The sequence below is a fragment of the Coturnix japonica genome, chromosome 2 (genome assembly GCF_054131305.1).
Source record: "Coturnix japonica strain WE chromosome 2, WE-NBRP24, whole genome shotgun sequence".
NCBI lineage: Eukaryota > Metazoa > Chordata > Aves > Galliformes > Phasianidae > Coturnix > Coturnix japonica.
In genome coordinates, this window is record NC_140664.1 from 131,736,873 (window position 1) to 131,753,119 (window position 16,247).

At 37.4% G+C, this 16,247-nt stretch overlaps 1 protein-coding gene across 4 annotated transcripts in view; it reads right to left on the reverse strand.

Annotated features, from left to right (window-relative positions):
* Positions 1–1,183: 1,183 nt before the first annotated feature.
* Positions 1,184–16,247, reverse strand: part of UBE3C (ubiquitin protein ligase E3C) — a 59,848-nt gene continuing 44,784 nt past the window's right edge. For all 4 annotated transcript variants that reach the window (XR_014943651.1, XM_085540666.1, XM_085540667.1 and 1 more), the window contains 5 exons: positions 12,702–12,914; positions 7,675–7,863; positions 7,502–7,568; positions 6,895–7,025; positions 1,184–4,759 (listed from right to left, as the gene is read on the reverse strand). Coding sequence is in view for 3 of the 4 variants with exons in the window: in XM_085540666.1 (XP_085396792.1) it covers positions 4,589–4,759; positions 6,895–7,025; positions 7,502–7,568; positions 7,675–7,863; positions 12,702–12,914 (771 nt within the window). In the remaining variant the exon portion in view is untranslated. The remainder of the gene's footprint in view (positions 4,760–6,894; positions 7,026–7,501; positions 7,569–7,674; positions 7,864–12,701; positions 12,915–16,247) is intronic.

Genomic DNA, 16,247 nt, shown 5'->3' on the forward strand with positions numbered 1-16,247 from the left:
GCGTTTCTATTCATTAATTTGATCTGAGATGTGCTTCCTTATCTGTACGCCAGTGACAAATACATGTTAATTCTATGTCATTCTTCATCCATAGCCAGGTAGGTCTAACAGGTAAGTAAGAATGATATAGCCAGGTAGGTCTAACAGGTAAGTACACCTCAAATAACTCAGAGCTCTGCCACTGTCTGAAAGTACAAGAGGTGAAAAATGCTATGCAGAGCAGTAATGGAAATAAATCATTCCTGATGAAAGATACAAAAGAAAGAAGGAAGTCATTTCTTCAGAAGGCGGGTTTGACGGCACAAAGCAAAGCTGCACAGCAGCTGACGAGAAATGCTTTTCCTGGATCTAACATTTGGATGAGCAGAATTAGCAAGATGATCCGCAATAACACCATCTGGTGAATGCACACTTCCTCCTTCAGCAGCCAAGAACTATGTGCAACTATAAGCAGGACAAAAGAGAAATAAAGCAAAACTTATCTTTTGTAACGTCCAGACATAACATAGAATTAACTAACGGCTGCTGTAGGGAGGCAGAAAAACATAATCTTGAATATACAGGACACTTGAGCAAACCACTCTTATGGATACATTAAATACTGCAAACAGAACACGTGCTTGTGCAAAGCAGCAGATAGTTTATCAGAGTGTCTGTGCTCTCAAGTGCACTGATGGAAGGATGCGCTGAGTCAGAGCTAAGCCTTATGGTTGAGGCTAGGCTCACAGTGGGAACCCCAGAGCCTGACATGTTAGCAGGACACAGGGAAATGGTTTTAAGAGGGAAGATTTAGGTTGGATGTCAGGAGGAAGTTCTTCACTAGGAGAGTGGTTAGGCCCTGGAACAGGCTGCCCAGGGAGGTTGTGGATGCCCCGTCCTTGGAGGTGTTCAAGACCAGGTTGGACGGGGCCCTGGGCAACCTGATCTAGTAAAGGTGTATGTTTGGTGGCCCTGCCAGGCAGGGGGTTGGAACTACATGATCCTTGAGGTCCCTTCCAACCCAGGTCATTCTGTGATTCTATGACAACTGAAGTTACGTAACATCATGAAGCTGCGGTAACTTCAAGACCAACTAAGAGTCCGTAGCAGCACCCCTGTTATAAGCTGTGGAATGCTATCAAACTTCAGCCACTGAGCTCCAAATGCACTGCAAAATAAAAGAAAAAGAGTGTTTCTGCAAAGCTTCAAGAAAACTCAAATTGTTTTATTCACAAAAGCAGAAGTCAATAAAAATATAGATATCCTGACCAGTTTTACAGACCATGTTTGTTTCTCCTTTACTGACAGGCAAAGCAACATGGGGAAAAAAAATAACAAGCATTTACATCACAGACCATTATTAACACAGACTCATGTATATGAGCAAATAGGTTTTAAAGGTTTTGCATATAAATACAGAAAGTATTACAGTTCCAACAAAACACTCCCAAAAAAAACAGCTCGTTTTTCCTTGTTTCTGTGCTGCATTGTTTGTTTTTTTTCCAGTGGTGGAAAGAGTATGTGCTGCATTATTGGCATTTAACAAAGTGCTTTGAGCTTAAACCACCATTTAGCGTGAGCTCGCCGCACGGCTTGAAGTCTTCCTTTGATTTCCAAGCCCCTTTGTAGATCAAGTTAGGATATTCCTACTAGGCTATTCAAAACTCCTGTCCACACCGTTACTGATAGCATCAAGCAGCTCATTTTACTTCCAATACGGAGCACCACACAGAAAACTAGCCAAAGATATCCTTGTTCAACCTTGTATCAGCTCGGTGTTCACTTGTGAAGCCAGAGATAAATCTCTCCTTGTAGATGGATATTTTCCCTAGAAATAAAGAAGTGAGATCTGCAAAATGTACGTAAGCATGGCAGGCCATTTTTGTGGGGCTTTAATACCAGCAAGCAGGACTAAAGTTACATCCAGAAGAATTCTCACCAACAGACAAAGACCAAGTGTTAAATTTATTCTTTCACGTCTCTTTTATTCCTTTTAACCATGGAGAGACAAACAATTTGTACTTCGCCCATCATAAAGATGGATTTAATTATTTTTTTAAGCCTGTTTGTAAAGTTCATTTGAAAAGGCAAAAAGAAGATGCTGCCATTTTCCAAAGAACTGAACCAAGAGGAAAACACACAGAATGTACGGAAGGGCTGCTTCCCTTGCAACTCCATGACTGCAGTTGGGACAGCCCATCTGATGATCAAGAACTACAGGAACGCAAAGTGCTTTAAATCTAAACTCCGTGAGCATCACAGCTGGGAAGAACTTTGCACTGGTGTTAAAAAACAGAAAATCCATTTTTGTATATTAACAATTCTTGCCATGCGAGCGCTACAAGAGATCGTTTAAATCACTCCGCTCATCAGGACGTGACTAACCACACTATTTCTCATCCTCTTATCCCTTAAAATATTCGGCATTAAAGCATGGAAAAGCAGGATCTCACACTTCAACTTGCCTGTATCAGTTGACAGTCGGAACTGAAAAACCTGTTGCCAATAGACAGCCCTACCTGCTTCTTATTGCACTCTGAGTACTTCTTCCTCCAGCCTAGCCCACGCCTTGAGCTCGCAGTAACAGAACAGCACGCAATGCCTCCTCTTACCAAAGCTAAAAGCATACAATACCAGTTGTGATTACACAGCGTGACTTCAACACAGTACTTCAATAGGACTATTTGTTTATTATCATTTTTTACAAAATAAAGACACAACACTCCCAAAAGAACGAAAGTGAAAAATAATTTCAAAATATTTAAAGCATCGGGTCATAAAATAAATAATGCTTTCAAGAAGTGTTCGTGTTTTGCAATTAAGTGGAGGCAGTTTCACTGTTAGCCATTTCTTTTTCAACTTCTTTACAAGCTTCATAATTTACGTAGAAAAAATATACATGAAAAGAGTTCTGGGATAACGTATAGGTTGGTTATGTATTATTTAATATAAATAAAAAGCCTAAAGCAAAACCAAAAAGAAAAACAATTACTTTATTTCTGTACATTGAGACTACAAACAGCATTTTAACACTCCATTTTTTTTACCCAACTTAAGAAATTATACATTTTTATACGGTTACCAGTAAACATCTTAAAACCACTCCATTTCCCAACATTTAAAAGGACATTGCTGGTTACTGCTTTTTTAAATACGAAATCCAACAGTTTTCAGTAACAGCAACTTTAATTAATTTATTTATTTTTTTTGCATAAGAGATGAATATAAAACTGATTGTAGATTTTGATGATTTAAAATATAAAACTAAAGTTCAGATGGATGCACTCATTAATCTTACAGTTTCGACTATAGTTCCTTTTTTTCAAACTGACTGCAGTTCCCATACAAACACCCAGTGCCTACTACCAGGACCACAGAACCATAGGGATGGAAGGGGGCTTTGCAGATCACCCCGTCCAACCCCACCACTAAAGCAGGCTCCCTATAGTAGGTTACAAGTAGGTCAGAGGATCAGTTCCTTCCACACAAAACCAAGTCACTCACAGAAATGAAGTTACACGAAGCAGCATATTCCCATCTACTTCTCTTAGCAGAAATACTGCAGGCAGATGGATGTCAAAGCTGTCAAATTCATTATTTCTTGTGATTAGCCTAGCAACTACAGCACAGATAGGTATTGAGGATGGGAAAAAAATGACAGGCGAAAGGAATGTGAACACCACAGGCTTCAAATATAAAAGGAAGCCTGATAACTTTGGTTTAAATAATTTTAATAGCTGTTACATGTGTATTTTTCTGAAGTGATGACTTTTGCATGTACTTTGTATATGCAACAGGAGGCTGATACATTAAAAGTCTGTACAGGCACAAAAAGACAAACAGAACAGAGAAAAATGTGGATAATCATATCAGTTTATGACAGTGTTCAAGTGATAATGATGCAGCCAAAGGTCGAACTCAAAGTAAGCATGCGAATCTGATTCCTTCAAGGTATTTCAGAAAGCACAAAGTATCATAAACGTTTTATCTCAGTGCCTACCATCTTAAGGGAAGGTAGTATCAAAATCAGTTATGTCTTAACTGCAACAACTGTGGTTTGTAAACAGTTCTACAGCATAAGTGAAGATGTTAGGTTATCAGTAATGAACATTTTCATCCTCTCAGTTGTGGGATATCTGCAACCATCTGCTTCACTTTCATCTAAGAGAGACTACTCACAGGATGTTAGGCTCATCTCATCCCAACGTGCTGCATGGTACACAACTTTAATGCCAGTTTGTGATTTTTTTGTCTTTTGTTTGAACAGCACAAAGCCAAAGCTTCGTCTTTGGTTAATTTCACTGAGATGTCACTATTTTTTTTTTCTACATGTGCTCTTTCTTCCCATGAACACGGAGAACAATCACACTGCAAACAGCATTCGGTACTTTGAATCATCAAGCAGTGTCAATGTAATGTTAATTAATGAAAGCTAACTAACGGATTGTGTTTGTTTAAAAATGAAAACTATTCGAGGGCATCTGATAAGACATAAGAGCTGCAGAAATTTACACAGAATTCCCTCAAAACTGTGTGGATACGGGTGCTGCTTATAGAGTAGGCACTGGTTCGCTCCTCTGCAGATCATCCAAACAGGCATCAGCTCGACTCAGCTTAGTTCAAATCCAGCAGCACATTCAATGGCATATAGAAGCTTGCTCCGCATAAGATTTTCATCATAAAACTCAGGAAGCTTCAGCAAGTTCATGCAGGTACTGGCAGTAGGTAGCCTGTCTAAATCAGATCCTCCATTATGAATGCAAAATGCAGGATATAACTCCTGGAAAATACAAGAATAAAAGAAAAAAAAAAAAAAAAACAAAAAAAAAACCCAAGAAATAAATACATGCCAAAAGCTTCCCCGTAACAGCTGCCATAGTTTTCTAGGAAATAAATAATTAGATTAAAGGCTGTCACAATGACATATTCAAATAGCATTTTCTTTCATTCCTGATGACCACAAAAGCCCTCTTAATAGGGTAGTGCCTCCCCCAATGGCTTTGATGGGGATGAGATAACTAACAGAACACAAAGCCATTTACCTAGTTCTAAGGAAAAACAGTAATTTGTTACTGTCCACACACTCTATTCTGCAAATATGTGACACAACAAAACAATGAAATATGAAGTGGAAATCATAAAGCAGCATGCAGAAAATTCTAGTTGTATGTTAGAGAAACAAAGGATCAAGAACTTCAGACTCTTCTTACGAGGCCCTACCAAATGCATATGACCGGACTATATATAAAGTTGTATTACCACACTGAGTTCTTTTCTCTGACATCCAAACCTACAAACAAAAACCACCAAACTCCTAAACAAATAAACAACCCGTGATCAAACATACCCTTTCTACATTCCAGAGCATTAGTCTGCAGACATTCTCCAGGTATATCAAATAAATTCTTCAAGCAGATGTGGTCTTTGCTCTACTTCTACCCACCAAAATCATATTCTTCATTTAATTCAATTGTCTGCTACTATACGTAACTCCGGTTATCTGAGCTAATCTTTCACTAAGCCTAAAATTTATTAATTTCAAGGCAAGCAGAACTAATGACTTGAACAGACTTGTACATGTGTAAGATTTCACAACTGTTTCCACTAGTGTAGTCTAACTCTAAATCAAGCAGAAATAGATATTCTTCAAATGAAGAACTAACTTTATTTACATAAATTATTCTGTTTCTTCATAGAGTGATTACAAAATCACCCAGCTCTTAATGGGGGTGAAACAGATGTGCACAATCACAGGACACTGTAATGATACACATTTGTCAAATCCTGACTATTTTTGTGATATGATTAACCATAGGTGTGAAGAATAGACTTTTGTCCCTTGCATGTAATTCTGTATGTAACATTTTGTTTCAATAAGTAGGACTATTCCTTTCTTCCCAGAAAGACCATAGTGAGAAAGATATTTGTTACTCTAAAGTACTGCTTCTCCTGGCAACAAAGCATTCATTTGATCAAATGGTTGCCTGAAGTAGAACACTTCTGATGTTAGAAACTGAAAAAACCAGCCCTGCTCCAAAGGCAGAAGGTCAATGAGATTCTAAGCTAAATTATTACTCAAATGGAGGCCTTAAAAAAAGCATTTCATGGCTAAAATGCTGCAATTTTTAGTGTTCCTTTCAAAATGCTAATTGAATTCCTCTATTTTAGCTTTAAAAATGGAAAAATGAAGTTCTAAATTGAAATGTCACGCCAAGGGCACCATTTTTTGCATAATTAAATACTGCACAGCAGGAAACTGCAATAGTTTGGAAGTAAAATGTATCATCAATTTATTATGTGACCCGATTTGAACTTAACAATTTTCAACTATGCTTTCATGATTTATTTTTTTGTGTGTCTCTAACAATCACATTTATTAAGCTTATTAAACTTTAATTAGCCTTAGCAAATGTTATTCTGAGTCTGGCAGTGAGAAATTCTTAAATGATGCAAAGCTAGGCTGTGCTGTGTATAAGCTATGAATGTCAAGAGATTCCCTAGTCTGGTTTGTCTAGTCTAGAGGGGAGAAAACTGAGAGGTGACCTCATTGCTCCCTACAGCTTCTGAGAGAGGGGAAGGTGTTGGACTCTATCATTCTTAAAGGACTCTTCAAACTGAAATGTTCTATTCTGTCTTAATGTGCACTAACTTTAAGAAAAGTGGAAGGGTGTGGGTGGATGTAAACATCACACTGTCACAGGCTATTACTCATTTCCTGGTAACTCCCTGGTTTGTTGGTTAAGCCATGTTAACAAAAGACTTAGATAACCCATGTGAACAAATCATAGGATAACTCAAACCGCAAGCACCACGCAAGTAACTGGCCTAACTCCTGCCCAGTAAATCTACAGAAGAGCCTGTATTGAAAGACGTAATGCTGAGAGAAACTGGCTAAGAAGTCAGGATGACACATACCTTAAACCCCAGAAGAGGTGGCCGAGAGCAGCTCGTTACAAACTTGAGTAGTTTGCGTTTCTCCTCATCAGTGAACCTTTCTACAACTCTCCAGAACGTCTTTATTACAGGATGGTCTGCTGCATAGCCACCTATAAAGAGATTTAACGGATTTACGGACAGAGCAGTTTTATGCAAGAAATAAACCCTTCAGGTAACATACCAACAATTTTGAAAACTTTGCAAAAAAACTCAACGCCACAAGGTTCACAAGGCTAACTCTGTCATTTAAAGGTATCTTCAATGACGGCATTTCTAGTGTCTCATTCATTGCTTATCCATGGCTACTGTCCCTTTCAGCTTCTTAACCACTAAGAAACCTAACAGTTTTCGTTGTATTCATGGTAAATTCAGAGAAGAATGAAGACACCTTACATTTTCTTACAAGGAATAAGTATGAATTCTCTCTTTGGGCTGTCTGAAAAATAAATGACCAAGTCATTTGCAGAATTACATTTTAAGCTTACTTAAAAAAACACTTGCATAAGAAGCAAATTAACTTATGCCTTATCAGTCATAACAGATATTTATTTATTCATTTACTTTACCTCACATAAAACATACAGACCTGAGTAATTTGTGAAAGATTTAAGGTCATCCAAACTAATAGGAACCTGGGCACCAGAGATCAAAACCTAACAGTGAAGGAAATCAGACAACTGTATTAGAGGCAAAAGTAATAATTAAAAAACCAATATTTGCAGTTTAAAGCATGTTTTCTGCAGTTTAAAGCAGGAGTACCTGTATTTCCTGTTGATCAAACATTCGTAGCCATTCCAGATTCACAACATTGGCCAATCCCTGACGGAAAGCCAGACAGTGCTGTCGGATCTGTTTGTTCAGCCTGTAGTCTGCCACCAGGTGGATGTAGGCGATTCGGTTAGCGCTGGTCACAGGAATGTCCTTCCCACCTGGCTTCAGCTCAACCACCTGCAAACACAGCTAGGCTTCATCACCCTGATAAACTTTAATCCCATTGAACTGGAAAACTGAACGGCAAGGCATTCTAGTATGTGAATGTAAAAAAGTAATGGAAAAAAACAAAATGGAGGAAAACAAACCTACTGTAATTGCATTTAGACATAAAACAGTAATTGTCATCAAAAAGCCACTGGTTTTTACCTATTCTACTCTTTACTACATGGGGATAATTTTGCTGAATAGCAGCCCAATCCAAACAGACTTTTAGAGTACTGAAAGGATTAAGTAACTGAAAAGCTGCAATACAGTCACCTTTGGAACCTTTCACAATAGTGCTTGGCTTTCCACCCTGCAGAGACAGGGATTTACTTATTTTTAAGGTAGTGCATTTCAGCCAGGAATAATAATCCTTTCTTTAGAGTATACAGAATTAAACACAGGAATATTTTTCTTTTGCAATACACTACCCAATAACACGAGCTCTTTCAGTACTAAAGAAAACACAGCTCCCCTGAGCATTCACACTTGTTCTGATTCATAGACTTTAAAGGCCAAAAGAGAACATTAAGATCTGTGAATACGACCTCCCAGATAACACAGGCTACAGAATTCTATTCAGAGATTCCTGCCTTTTACTCGATAAATCCACTGATGAGTTTAGTCTTGCAGGTTAGCAGATAAAGAAAACAAACACAAGCATACGCTTGCATTGTAACAGCGGTATCGTCACAGTGGATTAAAGGGAAAATGCATTCAGTGTTTAATTTTCCTATTTAATTTATAAAGTTGAGAATGCCAGGTAAAGATTTCCTATTCAAAAAGACCTCAACACAAGCCACTGTGTCTTTAATGTTCTATCAGCGTGTTTTGGTTTTCATCCATCCACCTTCTGCCACTAGATGGTGCAAAGCAGCAACACACAGGTACAAGATGGAACAGAGGCTTCCCAAAATGCAAATCCTTGTGCCATCACCTTGTTTTCTATCATGTACGTCTAAGTTAAAACGTATATTCCACTTTAATTTTGTTCCTTACCAAAATAATGCATTTTTAAAAGCAAATGAATTATACATATTTAGGTGTTTGGATAATTCAGACAATACCATACAACACTGTAATTTTATTCCAAACTCACAGAATGTGTCTTCAAAATAAAGAATATATTAACATGGGATAGAAAAGTATCACACTTGTTAAAATCTGCTAGGAAAGATGGTTTACTTCTAATTTTACTTTGTTTTTTCAGGACTGTGGAAAGAAGTTCTGCTTTTAGCCTCTGACTCAAGGTTACAGATACCTCCAGTTACTGTTGCGCACACTTCTTATTACCACCTAAAACTTTCAAGGCTATAAAGACAATGATATGTTACTGCAAATACATGCTTCCAGAAACTGCGCATAGCTTACATTTGTATCCCTATTTAGAGTATGACCATTACAGTTTGTAAAAATATATACACAATTTCTGTACAGTTGCATTTCAAGTGAACAGTTTGGACACACATTTGACTTGCATCTACTACTTTGAACACAAGAATAAAACAGAAGTACATATACATACACACCATGAGAAACAGTAGAAAATACCACTTAGGGAGAATGAATTCAGGAGATTTATCTTCTGGTTCGCTGATAATTATCTAACATGCAAGGCTGCTTTGCAATGTCTTTAGCGGCAATCAGCAGCAACTCTACTAGCAAACTAATGTAACTCCTGCACAGATGTGGCAACTGGCTTCCCAGGCTCACAGAGAATAAGGGAATAGTAAGGGAGTGGAATACTTTATGAAAGAATAAGGGCCATGTCACCTAGGCATTCTGAAGTATGAAGAACTCTTCTTTGCATCTGAGTACTTAAGACAAGTAACCTACATAACTTCAAAAAGCATTTGTTCTATTAAATAAAGTCAAGAACTCTTACAAGCCTGTTTTTAGCACAGATGAATATATTCTTCTTTTCTCTTGGCCTCCCATCACTCTTTGTTGTTTTTTCCCCTTTCACACCATCGCTGAAGTTTTTCCCCATTCTGGAAACATGTAGATAAACGTCCTACCTTTCCCTATCATCTCCCTTCCAGATGTTCAAGCAGAGTCCCAGGTAGGAAACTCGACTGTCTAAGAATGCAACTGCTAAAAGCATTATAAATCTGTCTGAATACAATCAGCCTCAATTTAAACATTTTGCTTCTCAAAAAACTTCCATTATCACCCATCCAACCTACTGTATCCTCATAATGAAACCACCACAAAAGAAACTTATGTGGTTATTTTTAAGAATTCAGAATCATCTCCCGTAGAAATTTAAAAGCAAAGAACTCAACTTTCATTTGTTAAAATACTTCCAGTAACAAAAACAGCATTCACATCTGCTTTAAGAAGCCAACCATGTCCTGACATCAACTTCTACACTTTGAGTTTCATAGAAATTGCTGTCTCATAGTCCTTTTGAGACTTTTTACTTGCTGCCATTTTATACAGCTGATCTAGCAGCTAAAAACTAGTTTGGTATTACTGCATTAGATGGTTCTTCATCAAAAATTAAAGCTATCTAGTGTTGGAAGGTAAGGTTGATGGCAGAGCTCCCCAATTAACAGGTCTAATGTGCAAATTATTAAGTACCATTTTCAACTTCTGGTGAATGCACTTTGACAATAGTTTAATGGGATCTAAAAGCACATTACAGGATTGGAATCAATACTCTGGTAATAGAATTTCTACCTTCTACCACTGACAGGCAATAGAGCCCCTTCTGAATGCGTCTTTCATTGTAGATAATGCTTTTGTGCCACAACTGCTGGATGGACACTGTCACACAGATGGCTACTTACAATGATAGATTTATGATGCATTTATCGAGCACTAATTCACTAGTCACTAAAGTGGTTGTTTAGATGAAAACTGGAGATAATGTACATTCAACATAAGGAGTGCCAAATTAAGCTCTTTTCCCAAAGTGAATTAGCATTACCTTGACACAATCAATTAGTATGCAATGGTTACGAGTCAAATACCAGACAGAGTATTTATCCACAAGGTTTATTAAGATAATTAAATGAAATAGAAGAAGCAACTTGTTGCATTAAAACACAGAAGATATTGAAAAGAACCAATTAGTTGTATCAAACTGCACTAAGATACAGTTTAATTAAAAGACAGTTAATACTTCAAGATTATAGTGTCCTCTCTCCAAGTATAAACAGCAGTACTTCATTTAACCTGTGTTTCACTTAGTTACTCAAAAGCTCACTATTACATTTAACCTTTAAGGTTATGCCAAGTAACTAAAGGCAAGTATACACTTATTACAAGTTTTATGGCAGCAGGTGCCACTGGCATCATGTCTGTCCTGGATCTCCCTGTGTGTTATTTCTGATCTACTTCACTTTTCTGTGTCCTTCTACCTTACTTGTTGAGGTTGGTTCTAACTTGCTGGTACGGCTGAGTTTTTGAGGGTGTATGTAGTGGACATATGTAGTATGGAAATTACCACCTCTGCAGAAGATATTAACTAAACTGGATTTATGTAAATGAAGATAGAGAATACACACAGTAACAGGCCTCCCCTCCCAGCAAGAAAGTCCTAGTTTACACTAGAAACTGTCATCTCGTATGCTTTGCAACCCAATAACCAGATGCACCTATAGCAGAGAAATGAATTCAGTATAATAATTCAGCCACTTACAATCAACTCACCGTGATGATCCAGGAACCCAAAATCTGAGGCTATTATTTTAAAATTGCAATACAATCCACGTTTTAAGAGCTTCCTAAATGGCAGGAAATTGGTAACGGGAAAAGTAAAGACCAAGTCTAAGCCTGATGCTGTTAAGACAAGTCCTGGACAGCAATCTGGCTATGATTTAAACAGCAATAAAAGAACTCGACATCACAATTGCAAAGATTCGCTGCTGCATCTCAGTGGTACTACTGCTGTGCAAGCATGCCCAGACCAAGCCTTCCTCAGCCAGCTTGCAACCCAAAGAGAACTCGATTCTCACTTATAGAGCTTTTATGTATTTCACAAGGAAAAAGCCCTGAACCAGTATGCTGCTGCACATCACAATGTCGTCAGATCTACTATTTGACCCAAATATTAATTAAAGAGCATTGAAAGCAGTCCACAAGCACACCAACTGTAAATTCTCAACAGTCAAAGGAGGATCGTGACAAAGGCGGTTAGCTGTATTAACCACACGCTGACATTTGTTTTCTACCATGAGCACACACAAGTGATCATTAGCTTTGACAACAGAGTAAACAGGCCATAGTCTAATTGCAAAATGCAAGCGCACTACAGACTCAAACTTATGGACCTAACTAACCCACTTCTAGAAGCAGCGAATTCCACTTCTCTGACTCACTGGTGGCTCAGTAACCCAGAAAAATGAAGATGTTGTTCTCTAAAAATTGAAGTTCCATTTCAGGCCCTCTCCTCTGACTACTGGTTACAGCTGAAACCACCCGTATCTCACAAGGGATCACTGTTATTTAAAAGCACCATTTTCTAACTCCAATTCCAAAACCAAACAGTTCTTCTATAGTCTGCTTATCATCTAACTTCTGCAATTGTCTGAAGTGGAATCAAATAACATCACTATTATTTATTATTCAAACTGCCAGACCCTTCTATCACTGTCAAAAGTACAGTTCCAAAGTATAAAAAGCATTATTTCCTACTTCAAACACAGGGTCAGAATCCCTACAGATACCTCACAACAGACACTATCTGTCACAGTTATTCCTTATCACTTTCAAAATGAAAATAAATGAGTAGAGATGTTAATATTTCGTCAGCCATACACTGAAGAGAAAAAAAAAACCCAAACAACCCCAAAGCCGCTCCTTACCTGTGCTTCCCCGAGGTCATTGTTTACCACAGTGAAGTTTAGTCCAAGTTCTTCTACATCTCCTTCATAGCTCTTGAGGAAAAGCAAGTTTTTGTACATTTCTGGATCCAATGAAGCTAAATGATGAATGTCAACATCAGCACTTGTCCCCAGCAATTTTGAGAGGAAAAAACTAGCAAAGGGCAGCTCCACCAGCATATTTTCATAAAGAGCCTGAAAAGCAAAGCAATTAAAAGCACATTACATTTCACTGTGATACATGAAAGAATTACAAATACCGTTGTCTATTTCTCAGCTCAGTAATACGGTGCCCAAATAGGATCTTCTAAGTATGGCAACAGCCCAGATATTGCAATAATCTTAAAAGTTTCAACACAGTTTTGAAACTTGAACATCTTTGTGAAATAGAAAGCTCCAAAATTTTACAAATTAATGATGCAATGACTTAAAATGCAAGGTCACCACTTACTTACCATTGATCTTTGTGTGCAAAGTATTATGGCAAATTGGAAGAGCATAAATTGTACAGGTTTTTTTTCTGCAAGAAGAGCTATGCTTTAACAACCAAAAAATCCAGCTTTTACAAATTTATTGCTGCATATTTGGATGAATGATGGTACTCCTGCTTACGTCCAAGTGGAGAACTTGTCACACCTGTACTGTATGTCTCGTTCTTCCTACACCTGGTACCGTTACACTGCCAAATGGCTACTGATTCAGAAATGAGTCTGAGCTGAACTTGCAGTATTCATGAAAATGTGTATTTTTAATGTAAAGTTAAACCTTCCTCGGAAATTACTGAAAATGGACAAGATCACAGAAACACTCGGCTGATTCAGTGTACATAAATAGATTACACTTCAGTTTACAATGAAGAGTTTAGTAAAGTACAACTTTACACATTTTTCACATAATCGTTCATAACTGGATAAAGACATTCAGAGAAACTCTTCCAAAAAGGAGAGATGGAAACTTCATAGCTAGGAAACGCAAGCATTTTGAGAAAGCTTACATGAGTAAAACAAACATAGAAGACTTTTCCTTTCAAGAAAGCCCTAAAATACATTGCCTACTTATGGCCTTTCCTATTGCCCAGCTTATTTGCCACATTGCACCTCAGATTTTCATGCTATCAGTACTATCCCAGCTGGGCTGATCAGGAAAAGCATCATCAACACAGCACCGCTGTTTGTTCTCTGCAAAACCTGTATTTTGGCATTGCTTAATTCATCTGTAGCCTGCTGCAAGCTTAATAAATACATAAATCAGGACAGTACAATGAACATAAAGGAAAAGAAAGAATAAATGCAGCTGTAATCACTAAATGATATTCCAAAGACTTCAAGAAAAATACACACAATTTCTTAAAACTTTTGAAAGAACAATTCTATGAGGTGAGTTAGACCTTGCAGAAAGAATTGACAATAACGAGTTCAAAGCCAAAGGGTGCATTATATTTAGAGCTATATGATTTATTCAAGGTGTAAAGTCGAAATCCTCATTTGTATAGTTGACTTTAAAAGCAAACTAGAGGGATAAATCATTAATTTGCAATGTATAAGGTCAGTGTTTGCTGTTCCTGCATTAGTAACAATAAAGCCATTGTAATTCCTTAAATATATCAAAGCTACCCAGATTTAAAATGGGATTCCATCTATGACTCATAAAATGGAAATGCAGAGGTGCAATTTTTTACACGAGGCAGGTTTAAGCCTTTAGAGCATTTAATATACAAGGACTAATAAATGATAGCACTAAAAACTATGATCACATCAGCTAAATGGATTATAAATTAAATTTCCATAATGTATGCAAGTGAAATACAAATGTAGACATAAATCAAGGTATTTTCTAAACACAGGTTAATTACACAAATTCAAAACCTGTCTATTTTTTATGCAAAATAATCCACTTAGCATTTTTCAAACTGGTCTTAAGTCTCAGCCGCTCGCAACACTTGATCCTAGAAGCCTATCAATAATTCCGCGTCAGGAAAAAACCAGCAATAGGTATATTGAAGAAACTTGTATGTTATTTTTCAAGTGTCCGTCTTTTATGAGTGTTTATTGCTAGAAATTGTGCCAAAATGATTTGAAATAAAAAGGATTAATTATAGTAGAAGCTTTTTAATATAAGTGAGTGCAGCTGCAATGCAATTAATGCAAATCGTGACGCTATCAGGAAAATAAATGTGAACAACATCACTGGCTATTTCTGTTTGCTGCCAAATAACTTCAGTAATTTACTACATTAAGAATCAATAAAAAAATAATGCTTTTGAAATGCATCACTATTAATCTTCAGGTAATTCCAAAGTGAACATTTATAACTTCATCTAAAAACTATAGAAAGCATTTTTAAATAAACTAAATTTTGCAACTTGAAAATAACTTTAATTAGTACCACTCCTTTTAGTTAAGTAATTGCAGAGTTAGAAGCAAATTATTTTTGGGAAAAAGACAAAGAATAATGTTTTAATTAGTATAAAAGTCGAGCTGTCCTAATAAAGTCAAAGAAAAAAAAGGTCAGTAAAAAGCTGGTAAGTAAAATCATGAACTCCAGCCTCCAAGGTGCAGCCAGGATTATAGATTTAAGGGGAGAGATCCACTCCTTCCCTCATATTCCCTTAACAAATTGCCTTGGGAGCTACTGTTACCCAGTTTTGAGCTGTTTCCTGCCCACCCAGCTCTCTGAACTGGCCATCTGCAACAGAAACAGCTACAGTTGGGGAAGCATGACCACCCCTTAGAGATAACCAGCTGTGGAGAAATCTTTTTAACAAGATTAGCTGGTTACAGCTGCAGTAAAGCATTTGTACAGCCTGGTTCAATTAAAACTGATTGCAATATTGAGTAGTTACAAAACTCTTTACTCGTTTCAGCAACATGGATGACAATTTGATAGTCTAAACTGAGAATTAGGAGGGTATTATGTTGAGATACTTAAAAATACTCTGAATTGTTAATTATCTGTGATGTCAGGAACAGGGAACAGCTCAGGCAAACAGATTTCAGAATAGAGGCATCTCAGCAACTCGAGTGCGTCTCAGCTGTAGGCAGCAGCTACGAAGGCAGGTTGTGGGGGGACAGTTGAACCAGATGATCTTGTAGGTCCTCTCCAATCTTGTGATTCTATGATTCTACGCAGGTAGAAATATGCAGCATGCAGTTCTCAGGGCTCAGAGGGCTCTTCCTTGCTTTCAGAATAACAAGAACTACATCTGAGTGGGACTGTGGTATGTCCATTATCCAAGCACTACAGGTCCCACAGCGTACCTGTTTAGTTATATCTACCTCCTTTAAAACAGGACAAAGTTTAGAGCATCAAATCACTTCCTACAAACATACACACACACCAGCATTACACAGGAGAGGACGCAGGACATTACAACATGCTGAACAAAGTTCCAGTTGTGTAAACAAGTTCCCAGGTGAACCAACTAAACCTTTGTGAGCGTGAAGCAGCTTTACTGCTTTTACTTACACTTTCAGGTGTGCAATTAATTTTCTCTTTTATCATTTCAACTAAACTCTTTCTTGGTAAAAC